This window comes from Ranitomeya variabilis, chromosome 1, assembly GCF_051348905.1.
Source record: "Ranitomeya variabilis isolate aRanVar5 chromosome 1, aRanVar5.hap1, whole genome shotgun sequence".
Classification (NCBI taxonomy): domain Eukaryota; kingdom Metazoa; phylum Chordata; class Amphibia; order Anura; family Dendrobatidae; genus Ranitomeya; species Ranitomeya variabilis.
The window spans coordinates 1,158,298,278-1,158,324,085 of NC_135232.1; the positions used below are offsets into that span (position 1 = coordinate 1,158,298,278).

The 25,808-nt window shown below is 46.3% G+C and overlaps 1 protein-coding gene across 2 annotated transcripts in view; it reads left to right on the forward strand.

Moving 5' to 3' along the window:
• ADAM33 (ADAM metallopeptidase domain 33) overlaps positions 1-25,808 on the forward strand; it is a 79,510-nt gene that overhangs the window by 46,168 nt on the left and 7,534 nt on the right. For both annotated transcript variants that reach the window (XM_077280379.1, XM_077280378.1), the window contains exons 11-12: positions 25,063-25,199; positions 25,528-25,633. In XM_077280379.1, the coding sequence (XP_077136494.1) occupies positions 25,063-25,199; positions 25,528-25,633 (243 nt within the window). The remainder of the gene's footprint in view (positions 1-25,062; positions 25,200-25,527; positions 25,634-25,808) is intronic.

The window sequence follows — 25,808 nt, forward strand, 5'->3', positions numbered from 1 at the left end:
GACGGTAGAGGAAAGGCTGTAGATGGAGGTGAGGCTATAGATGAGGATTAGACTGTAGAGGAAAGGCTGTAGATGGAGGTGAGGCTATAGATAAGACTGTAGAGGAAAGGCTGTAGATGGAGGTGAGGCTATAGATAAGGATTAGACTGTAGAGGAAAGGCTGTAGATGGAGGTGAGGCTATAGATGAGGATTAGACTGTAGGGGAAAGGCTGTAGTTGGAGGTGAGGCTATAGATGAGGATTAGACTGTAGAGGAAAGGCTGTAGATGGAGGTGAGGCTATAGATAAGGATTAGACTGTAGAGGAAAGGCTGTAGATGGAGGTGAGGCTATAGATGAGGATTAGACAGTAGAGGAAAGGCTGTAGTTGGAGGTGAGGCTATAGAAGAGGATTAGACTGTAGAGGAAAGGCTGTAGATGGAGGTGAGGCTATAGATGAGGATTAGACTGTAGAGGAAAGGCTGTAGTTGGAGGTGAGGCTATAGATGAGGATTAGACTGTAGGGGAAAGGCTGTAGATGGAGGTGAGGCTATAGATAAGGATTAGACTGTAGAGGAAAGGCTGTAGTTGGAGGTGAGGCTATAGAAGAGGATTAGACTGTAGAGGAAAGGCTGTAGATGGAGGTGAGGCTATAGATGAGGATTAGACTGTAGGGGAAAGGCTGTAGTTGGAGGTGAGGCTATAGATGAGGATTAGACAGTAGAGGAAAGGCTGTAGATGGAGGTGAGGCTATAGATGAGGATTAGACTGTAGAGGAAAGGCTGTAGATGGAGGTGAGGCTATAGATGAGGATTAGACTGTAGGGGAAAGGCTGTAGATGGAGGTGAGGCTATAGATGAGGATTAGACTGTAGGGGAAAGGCTGTAGATGGAGGTGAGGCTATAGATAAGGATTAGACTGTAGAGGAAAGGCTGTAGTTGGAGGTGAGGCTATAGATAAGGATTAGACTGTAGAGGAAAGGCTGTAGATGGAGGTGAGGCTATAGATGAGGATAAGACTGTAGAGGAAAGGCTGTAGATGGAGGTGAGGCTATAGATGAGGATTAGACTGTAGAGGAAAGGCTGTAGATGGAGGTGAGGCTATAGATGAGGATAAGACTGTAGAGGAAAGGCTGTAGATGGAGGTGAGGCTATAGATGAGGATAAGACGGTAGAGGAAAGGCTGTAGATGGAGGTGAGGCTATAGATGAGGATTAGACTGTAGAGGAAAGGCTGTAGATGGAGGTGAGGCTATAGATGAGGATTACACTGTAGAGGAAAGGCTGTAGATGGAGGTGAGGCTATAGATGAGGATTAGACTGTAGAGGAAAGGGTGTAGATGGAGGTGAGGCTATAGATGAGGATAAGACTGTAGAGGAAAGGCTGTAGTTGGAGGTGAGGCTATAGATGAGGATTAGACTGTAGAGGAAAGGCTGTAGTTGGAGGTGAGGCTATAGATGAGGATTAGACTGTAGAGGAAAGGCTGTAGATGGAGGTGAGGCTATAGATGAGGATTAGACTGTAGAGGAAAGGCTATAGATGGAGGTGAGGCTATAGATGAGGATAAGACTGTAGAGGAAAGGCTGTAGATGGAGGTGAGGCTATAGATGAGGATTAGCCTGTAGAGGAAAGGCTGTAGATGGAGGTGAGGCTATAGATGAGGATTAGACTGTAGAGGAAAGGCTGTAGATGGAGGTGAGGCTATAGATGAGGATAAGACTGTAGAGGAAAGGCTGTAGTTGGAGGTGAGGCTATAGATGAGGATTAGCCTGTAGAGGAAAGGCTGTAGATGGAGGTGAGGCTATAGATGAGGATTACACTGTAGAGGAAAGGCTGTAGATGGAGGTGAGGCTATAGATGAGGATAAGACGGTAGAGGAAAGGCTGTAGATGGAGGTGAGGCTATAGATGAGGATTAGACTGTAGAGGAAAGGCTGTAGATGGAGGTGAGGCTATAGATGAGGATTAGACTGTAGAGGAAAGGCTGTAGATGGAGGTGAGGCTATAGATAAGGATTAGACTGTAGAGGAAAGGCTGTAGATGGAGGTGAGGCTATAGATGAGGATTAGACTGTAGAGGAAAGGCTGTAGATGGAGGTGAGGCTATAGATGAGGATTAGACGGTAGAGGAAAGGCTGTAGATGGAGGTGAGGCTATAGATGAGGATTAGACTGTAGAGGAAAGGCTGTAGTTGGAGGTGAGGCTATAGATGAGGATTAGACTGTAGAGGAAAGGCTGTAGTTGGAGGTGAGGCTATAGATGAGGATAAGACTGTAGAGGAAAGGCTGTAGATGGAGGTGAGGCTATAGATGAGGATAAGACGGTAGAGGAAAGGCTGTAGTTGGAGGTGAGGCTATAGATGAGGATTAGACTGTAGAGGAAAGGCTGTAGTTGGAGGTGAGGCTATAGATGAGGATAAGACTGTAGAGGAAAGGCTGTAGATGGAGGTGAGGCTATAGATGAGGATAAGACTGTAGAGGAAAGGCTGTAGATGGAGGTGAGGCTATAGATGAGGATTACACTGTAGAGGAAAGGCTGTAGATGGAGGTGAGGCTATAGATAAGGATTAGACTGTAAAGGAAAGGCTGTAGATGGAGGTGAGGCTATAGATGAGGATAAGACGGTAGAGGAAAGGCTGTAGTTGGAGGTGAGGCTATAGATGAGGATTAGACTGTAGAGGAAAGGCTGTAGATGGAGGTGAGGCTATAGATGAGGATAAGACTGTAGAGGAAAGGCTGTAGATGGAGGTGAGGCTATAGATGAGGATAAGACGGTAGAGGAAAGGCTGTAGTTGGAGGTGAGGCTATAGATGAGGATTAGACTGTAGAGGAAAGGCTGTAGTTGGAGGTGAGGCTATAGATGAGGATAAGACTGTAGAGGAAAGGCTGTAGATGGAGGTGAGGCTATAGATGAGGATAAGACTGTAGAGGAAAGGCTGTAGATGGAGGTGAGGCTATAGATGAGGATTACACTGTAGAGGAAAGGCTGTAGATGGAGGTGAGGCTATAGATAAGGATTAGACTGTAAAGGAAAGGCTGTAGATGGAGGTGAGGCTATAGATGAGGATAAGACGGTAGAGGAAAGGCTGTAGTTGGAGGTGAGGCTATAGATGAGGATTAGACTGTAGAGGAAAGGCTGTAGATGGAGGTGAGGCTATAGATGAGGATAAGACTGTAGAGGAAAGGCTGTAGATGGAGGTGAGGCTATAGATGAGGATTACACTGTAGAGGAAAGGCTGTAGATGGAGGTGAGGCTATAGATGAGGATTACACTGTAGAGGAAAGGCTGTAGATGGAGGTGAGGCTATAGATGAGGATTAGACTGTAGAGGAAAGGCTGTAGATGGAGGTGAGGCTATAGATGAGGATAAGACTGTAGAGGAAAGGCTGTAGATGGAGGTGAGGCTATAGATGAGGATTACACTGTAGAGGAAAGGCTGTAGATGGAGGTGAGGCTATAGATGAGGATTACACTGTAGAGGAAAGGCTGTAGATGGAGGTGAGGCTATAGATGAGGATTAGACTGTAGAGGAAAGGCTGTAGATGGAGGTGAGGCTATAGATGAGGATTAGACTGTAGAGGAAAGGCTGTAGATGGAGGTGAGGCTATAGATAAGGATTAGACTGTAGAGGAAAGGCTGTAGTTGGAGGTGAGGCTATAGATGAGGATTAGACTGTAGAGGAAAGGCTGTAGATGGAGGTGAGGCTATAGATGAGGATTACACTGTAGAGGAAAGGCTGTAGATGGAGGTGAGGCTATAGATGAGGATTAGACGGTAGAGGAAAGGCTGTAGATGGAGGTGAGGCTATAGATGAGGATTAGACTGTAGAGGAAAGGCTGTAGATGGAGGTGAGGCTATAGATAAGGATTAGACTGTAGAGGAAAGGCTGTAGATGGAGGTGAGGCTATAGATGAGGATTAGACTGTAGAGGAAAGGCTGTAGATGGAGGTGAGGCTATAGATAAGGATTAGCCTGTAGAGGAAAGGCTGTAGATGGAGGTGAGGCTATAGATGAGGATTACACTGTAGAGGAAAGGCTGTAGATGGAGGTGAGGCTATAGATGAGGATTAGACTGTAGAGGAAAGGCTGTAGATGGAGGTGAGGCTATAGATGAGGATTAGACTGTAGAGGAAAGGCTGTAGATGGAGGTGAGGCTATAGATAAGGATTAGACTGTAGAGGAAAGGCTGTAGATGGAGGTGAGGCTATAGATGAGGATTAGACTGTAGAGGAAAGGCTGTAGATGGAGGTGAGGCTATAGATAAGGATTAGCCTGTAGAGGAAAGGCTGTAGATGGAGGTGAGGCTATAGATGAGGATAAGACTGTAGAGGAAAGGCTGTAGATGGAGGTGAGGCTATAGATGAGGATTACACTGTAGAGGAAAGGCTGTAGATGGAGGTGAGGCTATAGATGAGGATTAGACTGTAGAGGAAAGGCTGTAGATGGAGGTGAGGCTATAGATGAGGATTAGACTGTAGAGGAAAGGCTGTAGATGGAGGTGAGGCTATAGATAAGGATTAGACTGTAGAGGAAAGGCTGTAGATGGAGGTGAGGCTATAGATGAGGATTAGACTGTAGAGGAAAGGCTGTAGTTGGAGGTGAGGCTATAGATGAGGATTAGACTGTAGAGGAATGGCTGTAGTTGGAGGTGAGGCTATAGATGAGGATAAGACTGTAGAGGAAAGGCTGTAGATGGAGGTGAGGCTATAGATAAGGATTAGACTGTAAAGGAAAGGCTGTAGATGGAGGTGAGGCTATAGATGAGGATAAGACGGTAGAGGAAAGGCTGTAGTTGGAGGTGAGGCTATAGATGAGGATTAGACTGTAGAGGAAAGGCTGTAGTTGGAGGTGAGGCTATAGATGAGGATAAGACTGTAGAGGAAAGGCTGTAGATGGAGGTGAGGCTATAGATGAGGATTACACTGTAGAGGAAAGGCTGTAGATGGAGGTGAGGCTATAGATGAGGATTAGACTGTAGAGGAAAGGCTGTAGATGGAGGTGAGGCTATAGATGAGGATTAGACTGTAGAGGAAAGGCTGTAGTTGGAGGTGAGGCTATAGATGAGGATTACACTGTAGAGGAAAGGCTGTAGATGGAGGTGAGGCTATAGATGAGGATTAGACTGTAGAGGAAAGGCTGTAGTTGGAGGTGAGGCTATAGAAGAGGATAAGACTGTAGAGGAAAGGCTGTAGTTGGAGGTGAGGCTATAGATGAGGATTAGCCTGTAGAGGAAAGGCTGTAGATGGAGGTGAGGTTATAGATGAAGATTAGCCTGTAGAGGAAAGGCTGTAGATGGAGGTGAGGCTATAGATGAGGATTACACTGTAGAGGAAAGGCTGTAGATGGAGGTGAGGCTATAGATGAGGATTACACTGTAGAGGAAAGGCTGTAGATGGAGGTGAGGCTATAGATGAGGATTAGACTGTAGAGGAAAGGCTGTAGATGGAGGTGAGGCTATAGATGAGGATTAGCCTGTAGAGGAAAGGCTGTAGATGGAGGTGAGGCTATAGATGAGGATTAGACTGTAGAGGAAAGGCTGTAGATGGAGGTGAGGCTATAGATGAGGATTAGACGGTAGAGGAAAGGCTGTAGATGGAGGTGAGGCTATAGATGAGGATAAGACGGTAGAGGAAAGGCTGTAGTTGGAGGTGAGGCTATAGATGAGGATTAGACTGTAGAGGAAAGGCTGTAGTTGGAGGTGAGGCTATAGATGAGGATAAGACTGTAGAGGAAAGGCTGTAGATGGAGGTGAGGCTATAGATGAGGATTACACTGTAGAGGAAAGGCTGTAGATGGAGGTGAGGCTATAGATGAGGATTACACTGTAGAGGAAAGGCTGTAGATGGAGGTGAGGCTATAGATGAGGATTAGACTGTAGAGGAAAGGCTGTAGATGGAGGTGAGGCTATAGATAAGGATTAGACTGTAGAGGAAAGGCTGTAGTTGGAGGTGAGGCTATAGATGAGGATTAGACTGTAGAGGAAAGGCTGTAGATGGAGGTGAGGCTATAGATGAGGATTACACTGTAGAGGAAAGGCTGTAGATGGAGGTGAGGCTATAGATGAGGATTAGACTGTAGAGGAAAGGCTGTAGATGGAGGTGAGGCTACAGATGAGGATAAGACGGTAGAGGAAAGGCTGTAGATGGAGGTGAGGCTATAGATGAGGATTAGACTGTAGAGGAAAGGCTGTAGTTGGAGGTGAGGCTATAGATGAGGATTAGACTGTAGAGGAAAGGCTGTAGATGGAGGTGAGGCTATAGATAAGGATTAGACTGTAGAGGAAAGGCTGTAGATGGAGGTGAGGCTATAGATAAGACTGTAGAGGAAAGGCTGTAGATGGAGGTGAGGCTATAGATGAGGATTAGACTGTAGAGGAAAGGCTGTAGATGGAGGTGAGGCTATAGATGAGGATTAGACTGTAGAGGAAAGGCTGTAGATGGAGGTGAGGCTATAGATGAGGATTAGACTGTAGAGGAAAGGCTGTAGATGGAGGTGAGGCTATAGATGAGGATTAGACAGTAGAGGAAAGGCTGTAGATGGAGGTGAGGCTATAGATGAGGATTAGACTGTAGAGGAAAGGCTGTAGATGGAGGTGAGGCTATAGATGAGGATAAGACTGTAGAGGAAAGGCTGTAGATGGAGGTGAGGCTATAGATAAGACTGTAGAGGAAAGGCTGTAGATGGAGGTGAGGCTATAGATGAGGATTAGACTGTAGGGGAAAGGCTGTAGTTGGAGGTGAGGCTATAGATGAGGATTAGACTGTAGAGGAAAGGCTGTAGATGGAGGTGAGGCTATAGATGAGGATAAGACTGTAGAGGAAAGGCTGTAGATGGAGGTGAGGCTATAGATGAGGATTAGACTGTAGAGGAAAGGCTGTAGTTGGAGGTGAGGCTATAGATGAGGATTAGACTGTAGAGGAAAGGCTGTAGATGGAGGTGAGGCTATAGATGAGGATTAGACTGTAGAGGAAAGGCTGTAGATGGAGGTGAGGCTATAGATGAGGATTAGACAGTAGAGGAAAGGCTGTAGATGGAGGTGAGGCTATAGATAAGGATTAGACTGTAGAGGAAAGGCTGTAGTTGGAGGTGGGCTATAGATAAGGATTAGACTGTAGAGGAAAGGCTGTAGATGGAGGTGAGGCTATAGATGAGGATTACACTGTAGAGGAAAGGCTGTAGATGGAGGTGAGGCTATAGATGAGGATAAGACTGTAGAGGAAAGGCTGTAGTTGGAGGTGAGGCTATAGATGAGGATAAGACTGTAGAGGAAAGGCTGTAGATGGAGGTGAGGCTATAGATGAGGATAAGACTGTAGAGGAAAGGCTGTAGTTGGAGGTGAGGCTATAGATGAGGATAAGACTGTAGAGGAAAGGCTGTAGATGGAGGTGAGGCTATAGATGAGGATTAGACTGTAGAGGAAAGGCTGTAGATGGAGGTGAGGCTATAGATGAGGATTAGACTGTAGAGGAAAGGCTGTAGATGGAGGTGAGGCTATAGATGAGGATAAGACGGTAGAGGAAAGGCTGTAGATGGAGGTGAGGCTATAGATGAGGATTAGACTGTAGAGGAAAGGCTGTAGATGGAGGTGAGGCTATAGATGAGGATTAGACTGTAGAGGAAAGGCTGTAGATGGAGGTGAGGCTATAGATGAGGATTACACTGTAGAGGAAAGGCTGTAGATGGAGGTGAGGCTATAGATGAGGATTAGCCTGTAGAGGAAAGGCTGTAGATGGAGGTGAGGCTATAGATGAGGATTAGACTGTAGAGGAAAGGCTGTAGATGGAGGTGAGGCTATAGATGAGGATTACACTGTAGAGGAAAGGCTGTAGATGGAGGTGAGGCTATAGATGAGGATTAGACTGTAGAGGAAAGGCTGTAGATGGAGGTGAGGCTATAGATGAGGATAAGACGGTAGAGGAAAGGCTGTAGATGGAGGTGAGGCTATAGATGAGGATTAGACTGTAGAGGAAAGGCTGTAGATGGAGGTGAGGCTATAGATGAGGATTAGACTGTAGAGGAAAGGCTGTAGATGGAGGTGAGGCTATAGATGAGGATTAGACTGTAGAGGAAAGGCTGTAGATGGAGGTGAGGCTATAGATGAGGATTAGACTGTAGGGGAAAGGCTGTAGTTGGAGGTGAGGCTATAGATGAGGATTAGACTGTAGAGGAAAGGCTGTAGTTGGAGGTGAGGCTATAGATGAGGATTAGACTGTAGAGGAAAGGCTGTAGTTGGAGGTGAGGCTATAGATGAGGATTAGACTGTAGAGGAAAGGCTGTAGATGGAGGTGAGGCTATAGATGAGGATTACACTGTAGACGAAAGGCTGTAGATGGAGGTGAGGCTATAGATGAGGATTAGATTGTAGAGGAAAGGCTGTAGATGGAGGTGAGGCTATAGATGAGGATTAGCCTGTAGAGGAAAGGCTGTAGATGGAGGTGAGGCTATAGATGAGGATTACACTGTAGAGGAAAGGCTGTAGATGGAGGTGAGGCTATAGATGAGGATAAGACTGTAGAGGAAAGGCTGTAGATGGAGGTGAGGCTATAGATGAGGATTACACTGTAGAGGAAAGGCTGTAGATGGAGGTGAGGCTATAGATGAGGATTAGACTGTAGAGGAAAGGCTGTAGTTGGAGGTGAGGCTATAGATGAGGATTAGACTGTAGAGGAAAGGCTGTAGATGGAGGTGAGGCTATAGATGAGGATTAGACTGTAGAGGAAAGGCTGTAGATGGAGGTGAGGCTATAGATGAGGATTACACTGTAGAGGAAAGGCTGTAGATGGAGGTGAGGCTATAGATGAGGATAAGACTGTAGAGGAAAGGCTGTAGTTGGAGGTGAGGCTATAGATGAGGATTAGACTGTAGAGGAAAGGCTGTAGATGGAGGTGAGGCTATAGATGAGGATTAGACTGTAGAGGAAAGGCTGTAGTTGGAGGTGGGCTATAGATGAGGATTAGACTGTAGAGGAAAGGCTGTAGATGGAGGTGAGGCTATAGATGAGGATTAGACTGTAGAGGAAAGGCTGTAGATGGAGGTGAGGCTATAGATGAGGATTACACTGTAGAGGAAAGGCTGTAGATGGAGGTGAGGCTATAGATGAGGATTAGACTGTAGAGGAAAGGCTGTAGATGGAGGTGAGGCTATAGATGAGGATTAGACTGTAGAGGAAAGGCTGTAGATGGAGGTGAGGCTATAGATGAGGATAAGACTGTAGAGGAAAGGCTGTAGATGGAGGTGAGGCTATAGATGAGGATTAGACTGTAGAGGAAAGGCTGTAGTTGGAGGTGAGGCTATAGATGAGGATTAGACGGTAGAGGAAAGGCTGTAGTTGGAGGTGAGGCTATAGATGAGGATAAGACGGTAGAGGAAAGGCTGTAGATGGAGGTGAGGCTATAGATGAGGATTACACTGTAGAGGAAAGGCTGTAGATGGAGGTGAGGCTATAGATAAGGATTAGACTGTAGAGGAAAGGCTGTAGATGGAGGTGAGGCTATAGATGAGGATAAGACTGTAGAGGAAAGGCTGTAGATGGAGGTGAGGCTATAGATGAGGATTAGACTGTAGAGGAAAGGCTGTAGATGGAGGTGAGGCTATAGATGAGGATTAGACTGTAGAGGAAAGGCTGTAGATGGAGGTGAGGCTATAGATGAGGATTAGACTGTAGAGGAAAGGCTGTAGATGGAGGTGAGGCTATAGATGAGGATTAGACTGTAGAGGAAAGGCTGTAGATGGAGGTGAGGCTATAGATGAGGATTAGACTGTAGAGGAAAGGCTGTAGTTGGAGGTGAGGCTATAGATGAGGATTAGACTGTAGAGGAAAGGCTGTAGATGGAGGTGAGGCTATAGATGAGGATTAGACTGTAGAGGAAAGGCTGTAGATGGAGGTGAGGCTATAGATGAGGATTAGACTGTAGAGGAAAGGCTGTAGATGGAGGTGAGGCTATAGATGAGGATTAGACTGTAGAGGAAAGGCTGTAGATGGAGGTGAGGCTATAGATGAGGATTAGACTGTAGAGGAAAGGCTGTAGATGGAGGTGAGGCTATAGATGAGGATTAGACTGTAGAGGAAAGGCTGTAGATGGAGGTGAGGCTATAGATGAGGATAAGACTGTAGAGGAAAGGCTGTAGATGGAGGTGAGGCTATAGATGAGGATTAGATGGTAGAGGAAAGGCTGTAGATGGAGGTGAGGCTATAGATGAGGATTAGACTGTAGAGGAAAGGCTGTAGTTGGAGGTGAGGCTATAGATGAGGATTAGATTGTAGAGGAAAGGCTGTAGATGGAGGTGAGGCTATAGATGAGGATAAGACTGTAGAGGAAAGGCTGTAGATGGAGGTGAGGCTATAGATGAGGATTAGACGGTAGAGGAAAGGCTGTAGATGGAGGTGAGGCTATAGATGAGGATTAGACTGTAGAGGAAAGGCTGTAGTTGGAGGTGAGGCTATAGATGAGGATTAGACTGTAGAGGAAAGGCTGTAGATGGAGGTGAGGCTATAGATGAGGATTAGACTGTAGAGGAAAGGCTGTAGATGGAGGTGAGGCTATAGATGAGGATTACACTGTAGAGGAAAGGCTGTAGATGGAGGTGAGGCTATAGAAGAGGATTAGACTGTAGAGGAAAGGCTGTAGATGGAGGTGAGGCTATAGATGAGGATTAGACTGTAGAGGAAAGGCTGTAGATGGAGGTGAGGCTATAGATGAGGATTACACTGTAGGGGAAAGGCTGTAGATGGAGGTGAGGCTATAGATGAGGATTAGACTGTAGAGGAAAGGCTGTAGATGGAGGTGAGGCTATAGATGAGGATTAGACTGTAGAGGAAAGGCTGTAGATGGAGGTGAGGCTATAGATGAGGATTAGACTGTAGAGGAAAGGCTGTAGATGGAGGTGAGGCTATAGATAAGGATTAGACTGTAGAGGAAAGGCTGTAGATGGAGGTGAGGCTATAGATGAGGATAAGACGGTAGAGGAAAGGCTGTAGATGGAGGTGAGGCTATAGATGAGGATTAGACTGTAGAGGAAAGGCTGTAGATGGAGGTGAGGCTATAGATGAGGATTACACTGTAGAGGAAAGGCTGTAGATGGAGGTGAGGCTATAGATGAGGATTAGACTGTAGAGGAAAGGCTGTAGATGGAGGTGAGGCTATAGATGAGGATTAGACTGTAGAGGAAAGGCTGTAGATGGAGGTGAGGCTATAGATGAGGATTACACTGTAGAGGAAAGGCTGTAGATGGAGGTGAGGCTATAGATGAGGATTAGACGGTAGAGGAAAGGCTGTAGATGGAGGTGAGGCTATAGATGAGGATTAGCCTGTAGAGGAAAGGCTGTAGATGGAGGTGAGGCTATAGATGAGGATAAGACTGTAGAGGAAAGGCTGTAGATGGAGGTGAGGCTATAGATGAGGATTAGACGGTAGAGGAAAGGCTGTAGATGGAGGTGAGGCTATAGATGAGGATTAGACTGTAGAGGAAAGGCTGTAGTTGGAGGTGAGGCTATAGATGAGGATTAGACTGTAGAGGAAAGGCTGTAGATGGAGGTGAGGCTATAGATGAGGATTACACTGTAGAGGAAAGGCTATAGATGGAGGTGAGGCTATAGATGAGGATTAGACTGTAGAGGAAAGGCTGTAGATGGAGGTGAGGCTATAGATGAAGATAAGACTGTAGAGGAAAGGCTGTAGATGGAGGTGAGGCTATAGATGAGGATTAGACTGTAGAGGAAAGGCTGTAGATGGAGGTGAGGCTATAGATGAGGATAAGACTGTAGAGGAAAGGCTGTAGATGGAGGTGAGGCTATAGATAAGACTGTAGAGGAAAGGCTGTAGATGGAGGTGAGGCTATAGATGAGGATAAGACTGTAGAGGAAAGGCTGTAGATGGAGGTGAGGCTATAGATGAGGATTAGACTGTAGAGGAAAGGCTGTAGATGGAGGTGAGGCTATAGATGAGGATAAGACTGTAGAGGAAAGGCTGTAGTTGGAGGTGAGGCTATAGATGAGGATTAGACTGTAGAGGAAAGGCTGTAGATGGAGGTGAGGCTATAGATGAGGATAAGACTGTAGAGGAAAGGCTGTAGTTGGAGGTGAGGCTATAGATGAAGATTACACTGTAGAGGAAAGGCTGTAGATGGAGGTGAGGCTATAGATGAGGATAAGACTGTAGAGGAAAGGCTGTAGATGGAGGTGAGGCTATAGATGAGGATAAGACTGTAGAGGAAAGGCTGTAGATGGAGGTGAGGCTATAGATGAGGATAAGACTGTAGAGGAAAGGCTGTAGATGGAGGTGAGGCTATAGATGAGGATAAGACTGTAGAGGAAAGGCTGTAGATGGAGGTGAGGCTATAGATGAGGATAAGACTGTAGAGGAAAGGCTGTAGATGGAGGTGAGGCTATAGATGAGGATTAGACTGTAGAGGAAAGGCTGTAGATGGAGGTGAGGCTATAGATGAGGATAAGACTGTAGAGGAAAGGCTGTAGATGGAGGTGAGGCTATAGATAAGACTGTAGAGGAAAGGCTGTAGATGGAGGTGAGGCTATAGATAAGGATTAGACTGTAGAGGAAAGGCTGTAGATGGAGGTGAGGCTATAGATGAGGATTAGACGGTAGAGGAAAGGCTGTAGATGGAGGTGAGGCTATAGAAGAGTATTAGACTGTAGAGGAAAGGCTGTAGATGGAGGTGAGGCTATAGATGAGGATTAGCCTGTAGAGGAAAGGCTGTAGATGGAGGTGAGGCTATAGATGAGGATTAGCCTGTAGAGGAAAGGCTGTAGATGGAGGTGAGGCTATAGATAAGGATTAGACTGTAGAGGAAAGGCTGTAGATGGAGGTGAGGCTATAGATGAGGATTAGACGGTAGAGGAAAGGCTGTAGATGGAGGTGAGGCTATAGATGAGGATTAGCCTGTAGAGGAAAGGCTGTAGATGGAGGTGAGGCTACAGATGAGGATTAGACTGTTGTTGTGAACTATACTTCTTGGCTCCCTCTTGTGGTCACTAGTGGTTTGGCACTTGGATTGTCTTTTCCCAGGTTGGTACTCACCTGGTTCGTTAGGCCTGGGGTATTGCTATTTAAACTTCCTGGATTCTCAGTCCAGTGCCTGGCATCGTTCTAATCAGTTCATTTCTGTTTGCTCCTGTCTTCAGGTCCTGGTTCTTTGCAAGATAAGCTAAGTCCTGCTTTCTTATTTTTGTTTATTTGCATTGTTCATATTTGTGTCCAGCTTGTACAAAATGTGATTCCTGATATCGCTGGAAGCTCTAGGGGGCTGATATTTTCCCCCCTCACCGTTAGACGGTTCGGGGGTTCTTGGATATTCAGCGTGGATATTTTGCAGGGTTTTTTGCTGACCATATAAGTCATCTTACTATCTTCTGCTATTAGTCAGTGGGCCTCTCTTTGCTAAAATCTAGTTAATTCTTACGTTTGTCTTTTCTTCTTACCTCACCGTTATTATTTGTTGGGGGCTTGTATTATAACTTTGGGTCTTTTCTCTGGAGGCAAGAGAGGTCTTATTTTCCCTGATAGGGTTAGTTAGTTCTCCGGCTGGCGCGAGACGTCTAGAATCAACGTAGGCACGTTCCCCGGCTACTGTTAGTTGTTTGTGCTAGGATCAGGTATATGGTCAGCCTAGTTACCACTTCCCTATGAGCTGGTATTTATGTTTGCAGACTTTGCTGTAATCTCTGAGATCCTCTGCCATTGGGATCATAACAGTATGCCAGGCCCAGTGAATAGTTAATGCATTGCAGAAGCGGGATTAAAAGAAAAGAAGTTCTGAGGTTTTTTTTGTTGTTTTTTTTTCTCCTCTTTCTTCCTTCCCCTTTTTCTCAGAGTGGCTGTAAGCTTTGCTGCAGACATGAATGTTCAGACCTTGATTACTAGTGTGGATCAGCTTGCTGCACGTGTGCAGGGCATTCAGGATTTTGTTGTTAGCAGTCCTATGTCAGAGCCTAAGATACCTATTCCTGAGCTGTTCTCTGGAGATCGATTTAAATTTAGGAATTTTAGGAATAATTGTAAATTGTTTCTATCTTTGAAACCTCGTTCGTCTGGAGATTCAGCTCAGCAAGTTAAAATTGTTATCTCCTTCTTGCGTGGCGACCCTCAGGATTGGGCTTTCTCGTTGGCGCCAGGAGATCCGGCATTGGCGGATGTTGATGCGTTTTTTCTGGCGCTCGGATTGCTTTATGAGGAGCCTAATCTTGAAATTCAGGCAGAAAAAGCGTTGCTGGCTATCTCTCAGGGCCAGGATGAAGCTGAAGTGTATTGCCAAAAATTTCGGAAATGGTCCGTGCTTACTCAATGGAATGAGTGTGCTCTGGCTGCAAATTTCAGAAATGGCCTTTCTGAAGCCATTAAGAATGTGATGGTGGGTTTCACAATTCCTACAAGTCTGAATGATTCTATGGCGCTGGCTATTCAGATTGATCGGCAGTTGCGGGAGCGCAAAACCGCTAATCCTCTGGCGGTGTTGTCTGAACGGACACCTGTCTCAATGCAATGTGATAGAATCCTGACTAGAACCGAACGACAAAATCATAGACGTCAGAATGGGTTGTGTTTTTACTGTGGTGATTCTACACATGTTATATCAGCATGCTCTAAACGCCTAACCAAGGTTGTCAGTCCTGTCACCATTGGTAATTTGCAGCCTAAATTTATTTTGTCTGTGACTTTAATTTGCTCATTGTCTTCTTACCCTGTTATGGCGTTTGTGGATTCAGGTGCCGCCCTGAGTCTTATGGATCTGTCATTTGCCAAGCGCTGTGGTTTTGTTCTTGAACCGTTAGTAAATCCTATTCCTCTTAGAGGTATTGATGCTATGCCACTGGCGGAAAATAAACCGCAGTATTGGACACAAGTGACCATGTGCATGACTCCTGAACATCGGGAGGTGATTCGTTTTCTTGTTCTGCATAAAATGAATGATTTGGTCGTTTTGGGTCTGCCATGGTTACAGACCCATAATCCAGTCTTGGATTGGAAGGCAATGTCTGTGTCAAGTTGGGGTTGTCAGGGAATTCATTGCGATTCTCTGCCAGTGTCTATTGCTTCTTCTACTCCTTCAGAAGTTCCTGAGTATTTGTGTGACTATCAGGATGTATTCAGTGAGTCCAGGGCCAGTGCCCTTCCTCCTCATAGGGACTGTGACTGCGCTATAGATTTGATTCCTGGCAGTAAATTTCCTAAGGGACGATTATTTAATTTGTCTGTACCCGAGCATGCCGCGATGCGTTCTTATGTCAAGGAGTCTTTGGAGAAGGGGCATATTCGTCCATCCTCTTCCCCTCTTGGTGCGGGATTCTTTTTTGTGGCCAAGAAAGATGGGTCTTTGAGACCTTGTATAGACTATCGGCTTCTGAATAAAATCACTGTTAAGTTTCAGTATCCTTTGCCACTATTGTCAGACTTGTTTGCTCGGATTAAGGGTGCCAAGTGGTTCACCAAGATAGATCTTCGTGGTGCGTACAACCTTGTGCGCATTAAGCAGGGAGATGAATGGAAAACTGCATTTAATACGCCCGAAGGTCATTTTGAGTACTTGGTGATGCCCTTTGGGCTCTCTAATGCTCCTTCAGTGTTTCAGTCCTTTATGCATGATATCTTCCGGAAGTATCTAGATAAATTTATGATTGTTTATCTGGATGATATTCTGGTTTTTTCTGATGATTGGGATTCTCATGTAAAGCAGGTCAGGATGGTGTTTCAGGTTTTGCGTGATAATGCTTTGTTTGTGAAGGGCTCAAAGTGTCTCTTTGGAGTGCAGAAGGTTTCCTTTTTGGGTTTTATTTTCTCCCCTTCTGCTGTGGAGATGGACCCAGTCAAGGTCCGAGCTATTCATGATTGGACTCAACCTACGTCTGTTAAGAGTCTTCAGAAGTTCTTGGGGTTTGCTAATTTCTACCGTCGTTTTATCTCTAACTTTTCTAGCGTTGTTAAACCTTTGACGGATATGACCAAGAAAGGTTCTGATGTGGCTAATTGGGCTCCTGCAGCCGTGGAGGCCTTCCAGGAGCTGAAGCGCCGGTTTACTTCGGCGCCTGTTTTGTGCCAGCCTGATGTCGCACTTCCCTTTCAGGTTGAAGTGGATGCTTCTGAGATCGGTGCTGGGGCTGTTTTGTCGCAGAGAGGCTCTGGTTGCTCTGTGATGAGACCATGTGCTTTTTTCTCTAGGAAGTTTTCGCCTGCTGAGTGGAACTATGATGTTGGTAATCGGGAGTTGTTGGCCATGAAGTGGGCATTTGAGGAGTGGCGTCATTGGCTCGAGGGTGCTAAGCATCGTGTGGTGGTCTTGACTGATCACAAAAATCTGATGTATCTCGAGTCTGCTAAGCGCCTGAATCCTAGACAGGCTCGTTGGTCATTGTTTTTCTCTCGTTTTGACTTTGTGGTCTCGTACCTGCCTGGTTCGAAGAATGTTAAGGCTGATGCTCTTTCTAGGAGCTTTGTGCCTGACTCTCCTGGAGTCTCGGAGCCAGCTGGTATTCTTAAAGAGGGAGTAATCGTGTCGGCCATATCTCCTGATTTGCGACGTATGTTGCAGAGATTTCAGGCTGGTAGACCTGACTCTTGTCCACCCGACAGACTGTTTGTTCCTGATAAGTGGACCAGCAGAGTTATTTCCGAGGTTCATTCCTCGGTGTTGGCAGGGCATCCGGGAATTTTTGGTACCCGAGATTTGGTGGCTAGGTCCTTTTGGTGGCCTTCCTTGTCACGGGATGTGCGGTCATTTGTGCAGTCCTGTGGGACTTGTGCTCGGGCTAAGCCTTGTTGTTCTCGTGCTAGCGGGTTGCTTTTGCCCTTGCCCGTCCCGAAGAGGCCTTGGACACACATTTCCATGGATTTCATTTCTGATCTTCCGGTGTCTCAAGGAATGTCTGTTATCTGGGTGGTGTGTGATCGTTTTTCCAAGATGGTCCATTTGGTGCCCTTGCCTAAGTTGCCTTCCTCTTCCGATCTGGTTCCTTTGTTTTTTCAGAATGTGGTTCGTTTACACGGCATTCCTGAGAATATCGTGTCCGACAGAGGATCCCAGTTTGTGTCCAGATTCTGGCGATCTTTTTGTGCTAAGATGGGCATTGATTTGTCGTTTTCATCTGCCTTTCATCCTCAGACTAATGGCCAAACGGAGCGAACTAATCAGACACTGGAGGCTTATTTGAGATGTTTTGTTTCTGCGGACCAGGATGATTGGGTGACCTTCTTGCCATTGGCTGAGTTTGCCCTTAATAATTCGGCTAGTTCCGCTACTTTGGTTTCGCCATTCTTCTGCAACTCTGGTTTTCATCCTCGTTTCTCCTCGGGTCATGTTGAGTCTTCTGACTGTCCTGGGGTGGATTCCGTGGTGGATAGGTTGCAGCGGATTTGGAATCAGGTGGTGGACAACTTGAAGTTGTCACAGGAGAAGGCTCAGCGTTTTGCCAACCGCCGCCGCCGCGGTGTGGGTCCCCGACTTCGTGTTGGGGAATTGGTTTGGTTGTCTTCTCGGTATGTCCCTCTGAAGGTTTCCTCTCCTAAGTTTAAGCCTCGCTTTATTGGTCCTTATAGAATTTTGGAAGTTCTTAACCCGGTTTCTTTTCGTTTGGATCTTCCGGTGTCGTTTGCCATTCACAACGTGTTCCATAGGTCTTTGTTGCGGCGGTACGTTGTGCCTGTGGTTCCTGCTGTTGAGCCTCCTACTCCGGTGTTGGTTGAGGGCGAGTTGGAGTACGTGGTGGAGAAGATCTTGGATTCTCGCCTCTCTAGACGGAGGCTTCAGTATTTGGTCAAATGGAAGGGCTATGGTCAGGAGGATAATTCCTGGGTGGTCGCCTCTGATGTTCATGCGGCCGATTTGGTTCGTGCCTTCCACGCTGCTCATCCTGATTGCCCTGGTGGTCTTGGTGAGGGTTCGGTGACACCTCCTTAAAGGGGGGGTACTGTTGTGAACTATACTTCTTGGCTCCCTCTTGTGGTCACTAGTGGTTTGGCACTTGGATTGTCTTTTGCCAGGATGGTACTCACCTGGTTCGTTAGGCCTGGGGTGTTGCTATTTAAACTTCCTGGATTCTCAGTCCAGTGCCTGGCATCGTTGTAATCAGTTCATTTCTGTTTGCTCCTGTCTTCAGGTCCTGGTTCTTTGCAAGATAAGCTAAGTCCTGCTTTCTTATTTTTGTTTATTTGCATTGTTCATATTTTTGTCCAGCTTGTACAAAATGTGATTCCTGATATCGCTGGAAGCTCTAGGGGGCTGATATTCTCCCCCCTCACCGTTAGTCGGTTCGGGGGTTCTTGGATATTCAGCGTGGATATTTTGCAGGGTTTTTTGCTGACCATATAAGTCATCTTACTATCTTCTGCTATTACGCAGTGGGCCTCTCTTTGCTAAAATCTAGTTCATTCTTACGTTTGTCTTTTCTTCTTACCTCACCGTTATTATTTGTTGGGGGCTTGTATTATAACTTTGGGTCTTTTCTCTGGAGGCAAGAGAGGTCTTATTTTCCCTGATAGGGTTAGTTAGTTCTCCGGCTGGCGCGAGACGTCTAGAATCAACGTAGGCACGTTCCCCGGCTACTGTTAGTTGTTTGTGCTAGGATCAGGTATATGGTCAGCCTAGTTACCACTTCCCTATGAGCTGGTATTTATGTTTGCAGACTTTGCTGTAATCTCTGAGATCCTCTGCCATTGGGATCATAACAACTGTAGAGGAAAGGCTGTAGATGGAGGTGAGGCTATAGATAAGGATTAGACGGTAGAGGAAAGGCTGCAGATGGAGGTGAGGCTATAGATAAGACTGTAGAGGAAAGGCTGTAGATGGAGGTGAGGCTATAGATGAGGATAAGACTGTAGAGGAAAGGCTGTAGATGGAGGTGAGGCTATAGATAAGACTGTAGAGGAAAGGCTGTAGATGGAGGTGAGGCTATAGATAAGACTGTAGAGGAAAGGCTGTAGATGGAGGTGAGGCTATAGAAGAGGATTAGACTGTAGAGGAAAGGCTGTAGATGGAGGTGAGGCTATAGATGAGGATAAGACTGTAGAGGAAAGGCTGTAGATGGAGGTGAGGCTATAGATAAGGATTAGACTGTAGAGGAAAGGCTGTAGATGGAGGTGAGGCTATAGATAAGACTGTAGAGGAAAGGCTGTAGATGGAGGTGAGGCTATAGAAGAGGATAAGACTGTAGAGGAAAGGCTGTAGTTGGAGGTGAGGCTATAGATAAGGATTAGACTGTAGGGGAAAGGCTGTAGATGGAGGTGAGGCTATAGATGAGGATTAGACGGTAGAGGAAAGGCTGTAGTTGGAGGTGAGGCTATAGATGAGGATTAGCCTGTAGAGGAAAGGCTGTAGATGGAGGTGAGGCTATAGAAGAGTATTAGACTGTAGAGGAAAGGCTGTAGATGGAGGTGAGGCTATAGATGAGGATTAGCCTGTAGAGGAAAGGCTGTAGATGGAGGTGAGGCTATAGATGATAAGACTGTAGAGGAAAGGCTGTAGATGGAGGTGAGGCTATAGACGAGTATTTGACTGTAGAGGAAAGGCTGTAGATGGAGGTGAGGCTATAGATGATAAGACTGTAGAGGAAAGGCTGTAGATGGAGTTGACATCTTCCTCTTGACCTCTGGATGCTGGCTTGAAGGACAATTGTCAGCTATAGAAAGGGGATATGCCTCCGTTACTATATACAGTGCCTTGCGAAACTATTCGGCTCCTTGGAACTTTTCAAACTTTTCCCACATATCATGCTTCAAACATAAAGATACCAAATGTAATTTTTGGTGAAGAATCAACATCAAGTGGAACACAATTGTGAAGCTGAACGAAATTTATTGGTTATTTTAAATTTTTGTGGAAATTCAAAAACTGAAAAGTGGGGCGTGCAATATTATTCGGCCCCTTTACTCCCTCCAGAAGTTCATTGTGGATCTCTGAATGATCCAATGTTGTCCTAAATGCCTAATGATGATAAATATAATCCACCTGTGTGTAATCAAGTCTCCGTATAAATGCACCTGCTCTGTGATCGTCTCAGGGTTCTGTATGAAGCACAGAGAGCATCATGAAGACCAAGGAACACAACAGGCAGGTCCGTGATACTGTTGTGGAGAAGTTTAAAGCCGGATTTGGATACAAAATGATTTCCAAAACTTTAAACATCCCAAGGAGCACTGTGCAAGCGATCATATTGAAATAGGAGTATCATACCACTGCAAATCTACCAAGACCCGGCCGTCCCTCTAAACTTTCATCTCAATCAAGGAGAAGACTGATCAGAGATGCAGCCAAGAGGCCCATGATCACTCTGGATGAACTGCAGAGATCTACAGCTGAGGTGGGACAGTCTGTCCATAGGACAACAATCAGTTGTACACTGCACAAATCTGCCCTTTATGGAAGAGTGGCAAGAAGAAAGCCATTTCTCAAAGATATCCATAAAAAGTGTTGTTTAAGGTTTGCAACAAGCCACCTGGGAGACACACCAAACATGTGGAAGAAGGTGCTCTGGTCAGATGAAACCAAAATCGAACTTTTTGGCAACAATGCCAAACGATATGTTTGGCGTAAAGACAACACAGCTCATCACCCTGAACACACCATCCCCACTGTCAAACATAGTGGTGGCAGCATCATGGTTTGGGCCTGCTTTTCTTCAGCAGGGACAGGGAAGATGGTTAAAATTGATGGGAAGATGGATGGAGCCAAATACAGGACCATTCTTGAAGAAAACCTGTTGGAGTCTGCAAAAGACCTGAGACTGGGACGGAGATTTGTCTTCCAGCAAGACAATGATCCTAAACATAAAGCAAAATCTATGGAATGGTTCACAAATAAACGTATTCAGGTGTTAGAATGGCCAAGTCAGAGTCCAGACCTCAATCCAATCGAGAATCTGTGGAAAGAGGAAGAATGGGCAAGAATTTCAGTCTCTCCATGTACAAAGCTGATAGAGACATACCCCAAGCGACTTGTAATCGCAGCAAAAGGAGGCGCAACAAAGTATTAAGTTAGAGGGGCCGAATAATATTGTGCGCCCCACTTTTCAGTTTTTGAATTTCCACAAAAATTTTAAATAACCAATAAATTTCGTTCAACTTCACAATCGTGTTCCAGTTGTTGTTGATTCTCCACCAAAAATTTACATTTGGTATCTTTACATTTGAAGCATGATATGTGGGAAAAGGTTGAAAAGTTCCAGGGGGCCGAATACTTTCACAAGGCACTGTATCAGAGCAAGTTCAGAGAACAGCTACCAACATGGTAAACGGACTGAAAACTATGTCGTATGAGGAACGATTAAAGGAGCTGGGAATGTTTAGCTTGCAAAAAAGAAGGCTAAGAGGAAACTTAGTATCTGTCTACAAATATCTAAGGGGCTGTCACAGTGTAGAGGGATCATCATTATTCTCATTTGTACATGGAAACCAGGGAAGCAATGGGATGAAACTGAAAAAAAAGGGAGAAGATACAGATTAGATAATAGAAAAAACTTTTGACACTGAGGGTGATCAATGAGTGGAACAGGCGGTCACGAGAGGTGGTGAGTTATCCTTCAATGGAAGTCTTCAAACACAGACATCTGTCTGAGATGGTTTAGCGAATCCAGCGTTGAGCAGGAGGTTGGACACGATGACCATTGAGGTCTCTTCCAGCTCTAACATTCTATGATCCAAACATCCATGAGATCCAGAGATCCAAGGAACCAGAGACACTTTACATAACCACAGCCTGGCACACTCTATAGGATAGCTGCCAGATCATGCCTCCATCAAGAGTGACACAGATTTGACATTCTACAGGATACCAGCTTAGGGGACCACGGCCCCTGCTGAAAGAATACAAATATGCTCCATTGATCATCACTGTACCTTTTGATACATTTGGTAAAGCCAGGATTTTGACCCACCAGTCACCTGAGCCCCATCGATACATTTGGTAAAGCCAGGATTGGAACGCAACAGTTACCTGGCTTCGTGGAGATGTTCTGAGAAGCCAGCCTGTGAGTCTCTGGTCACCTGGCCTTGTACCTCAATGGACAGCTTGTCGCTACCTCCTCTCTGTGTGCATCACACAGGTGGGGTAGTCGGCCCTGGAAGCTCTGAAGTTACAGCTGCTCTTATCCCGGAGAGTCAGCGGAAGGGTGAGACACTGTAATTTTGCACCATCTTGGGTATTTTGCTGGGACTGTTCTATTTGTTATTTGCCTGTTTGGTGGTTCAATAAAATATTGCCACACTGTTTTATCTTCAACCTTTGTTGTCTGAGTAGTTTTACGCCCACGGTAAAAAGAGAGAGGGCATTCAGTGGGATGAGTTCTGGTCCATGCGGTTTCGGCTAGCAGACTGGACGACCCGCTGACCCCTCATGTCTTTACAGATGAGGATTAGGCTGTAGAGGAGAGGCTGTAAGTGGAAGTGAGGTGTGGAGACACGGGTCAGCAGGTGCTCGAGTCCGCTGGCTCAAGACCAGAGATCATTCTGCTCTCCTCTTTTACCATAGGTATAATACTACTCAGGGTGAGGGTAAAACAGTGTGGAAATACTTTATTGAACCACAAAACAGTAAATAACACGTAGAAATACCCAAGATGGTGCAAAATTACAGAGTCTCACCCTTCCACTGACTCTCCGGGATTAAAGCAGCTGCGACTTCCATGGCCAACTACTCCCACCTGGGGCATGCACAGAGAGGAGGTAACGACAAGCTTAGGAAGCCAACAGTCCATTGAGGTACAAAGCCAGGCGACTGGAGAGTCACAACCTGGCTTCTCCGAACAGCTCCATGGAGCCAGGTGACCGATGGATCCAGATCCTGACTTCAACAAATTTATCCATGGGTTCAGTGATAGTTAAAGGAAAAGATCTGTATCCTTTCAGTTGGGGCCGTGGTCCCCTAAGCAGACATCCTGAAGAATGTCAAATCTGTGTCCCTTGTGATGGAGCCATGATATCCTGGCTGCTGTCCTGTAGTGTTTCTGGCTGTGATTTTGTAAAGAGTCTCTGGTTCTTTCTAATTTTTTCTTGCACAGACATTTTAGGCTGTAGAGGTAAAGCTATAGATGGTGATTAGGCTGTAGAGGTGAATCTGTGGTTGGAGGAGTGGCTGTAGATGGGGATTAGGCTGTGGTTGGAGGAGAGGCTGTAGATGGGGATTAGGCTGTAGAGGGGAGGATATAGATTGGGATTAGGCTGTAGAGGTGAGGCTGTGGTTGGAGGGGAGGCTGTAGATGAGTATTAGGCTGTAGAGGTGAGGATATAGATTGGGATTAGGCTGTAGAGGTGAGGCTGTGGTTGGAGGGGAGGCTGTAGATGAGTATTAGGCTGTAGAGGTGAGGATATAGATTGGGATTAGGCTGTAGAGGTGAGGCTGTGGTTGGAGGGGAGGCTGTAGATGAGTATTAGGCTGTAGAGGTGAGGATATAGATTGGGATTAGGCTGTAGAGGTGAGGCTGTGGTTGGAGGGGAGGCTGTAGATGAGTATTAGGCTGTAGAGGTGAGGATATAGATTGGGATTAGGCTGTAGAGGTGAGGCTGTGGTTGGAGGAGATGCTGTAGATGGGGATTAGGCTGTAGAGGTGAGGATATAGATTGGGATTAGGCTGTAGAGGTGAGGCTGTGGTTGGAGGAGATGCTGTAGATGGGGATTAGGCTGTAGAGGTGAGGATATAGACTGGGATTAGGCTGTAGAGGTGAGGCTGTGGTTGGAGGGGAGGCTGTAGATGAGTATTAGGCTGTAGAGGTGAGGATATAGATTGGGATTAGGCTGTAGAGGTGAGGCTGTGGTTGGAGGAGATGCTGTAGATGGGGATTAGGCTGTAGAGGTGAGGATATAGATTGGGATTAGGCTGTAGAGGTGAGGCTGTGGTTGGAGGAGATGCTGTAGATGGGGATTAGGCTGTAGAGGTGAGGATATAGATTGGGATTAGGCTGTAGAGGTGAGGCTGTGGTTGGAGGAGATGCTGTAGATGGTGATTAGGCTGTAGAGGTGAATCTGTGGTTGGAGGAGAGGCTGTAGATGGGGATTAGGCTGTAGAGGTGAGGATATAGATTGGGATTAGGCTGTAGAGGTGAGGCTGTGGTTGGAGGGGAGGCTGTAGATGAGTATTAGGCTGTAGAGGTGAGGATATAGATTGGGATTAGGCTGTAGAGGTGAGGCTGTGGTTGGAGGAGATGCTGTAGATGGGGATTAGGCTGTAGAGGTGAGGATATAGATTGGGATTAGGCTGTAGAGGTGAGGCTGTGGTTGGAGGAGATGCTGTAGATGGGGATTAGGCTGTAGAGGTGAGGATATAGATTGGGATTAGGCTGTAGAGGTGAGGCTGTGGTTGGAGGAGATGCTGTAGATGGTGATTAGGCTGTAGAGGTGAATCTGTGGTTGGAGGAGAGGCTGTAGATGGGGATTAGGCTGTAGAGGTGAGGCTGTGGTTGGAGGAGATGCTGTAGATAGGGATTAGGCTGTAGAGGTGAGGATATAGATTGGGATTAGGCTGTAGAGGTGAGGCTGTGGTTGGAGGGGAGGCTGTAGATGAGTATTAGGCTGTAGAGGTGAGGATATAGATTGGGATTAGGCTGTAGAGGTGAGGCTGTGGTTGGAGGAGATGCTGTAGATGGGGATTAGGCTGTAGAGGTGAGGATATAGATTGGGATTAGGCTGTAGAGGTGAGGCTGTGGTTGGAGGAGATGCTGTAGATGGGGATTAGGCTGTAGAGGTGAGGATATAGATTGGGATTAGGCTGTAGAGGTGAGGCTGTGGTTGGAGGAGATGCTGTAGATGGGGATTAGGCTGTAGAGGTGAGGATATAGATTGGGATTAGGCTGTAGAGGTGAGGCTGTGGTTGAAGGGGAGGCTGTAGATGAGGATTAGGCTGTTGTCATGTGAAGTCCAGAGTTACACACCGGATTCAGTCCTGAATGGTTCAATAAGAGCCATTGGAGATCTGGGACTTTGTGTTGTCTTAGTTCTGTATCTGTGCTTTTTCCACACTATCCTCTCTTACTGGATCATAACGGAAGTCAGCCCATATAGATTATATCAGCAGTGACCTGTGGGGCGGGGGTACTGTAATAAACGCTTGTCGTCCCCTTCATCTGTGGCGTCTCATCGGTGTCATTTCTCTGCAGGACACAGGAGTCAGTGCCAGAGAACTGGCCAAGTACATAGCGCATGAGATGGGGCATAACCTGGGCATGAGCCACGACACTGAGCACTGCTACTGCCCTGTCGCCACCGGGAAATGTCTGCTATCACAGCGTACCGGGTAAGCAGTGGTCCTGTCTGTAATAACAAATGCTGCACTCCTGAAACACTCCGTGCTGCTCCTTCCACTATGTAATTCTCAGCCCTTGATCTTCACTAAGGTCAGCACACTCCTCTCCTGAAATACTCTGTGCTGTACAAAAGTACTTTTATCTGAAGAGTAGATCCTCACCTAATCTGTAATCCTAGTAGCGGTACAGACACCTCACACATCCCAGGGTTATGGCAGGAAATCCGACCAATCAAATGTACAGGTGCCGCCGGTGTCTGCGCTGCCCCCAGTGGTGGAGTAAGGTATGGCTATAACCCCTGCATTGTCTCCTCCGCAGACACAACATGAATGAGATGTTCAGCGACTGCAGCCACCGCGCCCTCCACCGATTCCTGGAGGAGAAGGACATCGCCTGCCTGATGGACCGACCCCGCACCTACATAGTGAGTCCACCATCATCCTATCCGGGTGGGGGGGATACAGTCACCACTCCATGATAAGTACATGGTCAATGCGGTGTCCTCCTGGGAGAGTTGGGCGCTGATTTCCAAGCTGAGCTGCAGCTGATCCTTGCCATGTACTAGTCAAGCAGAGCTGCAGTGTAAAGCATAGCGGGGA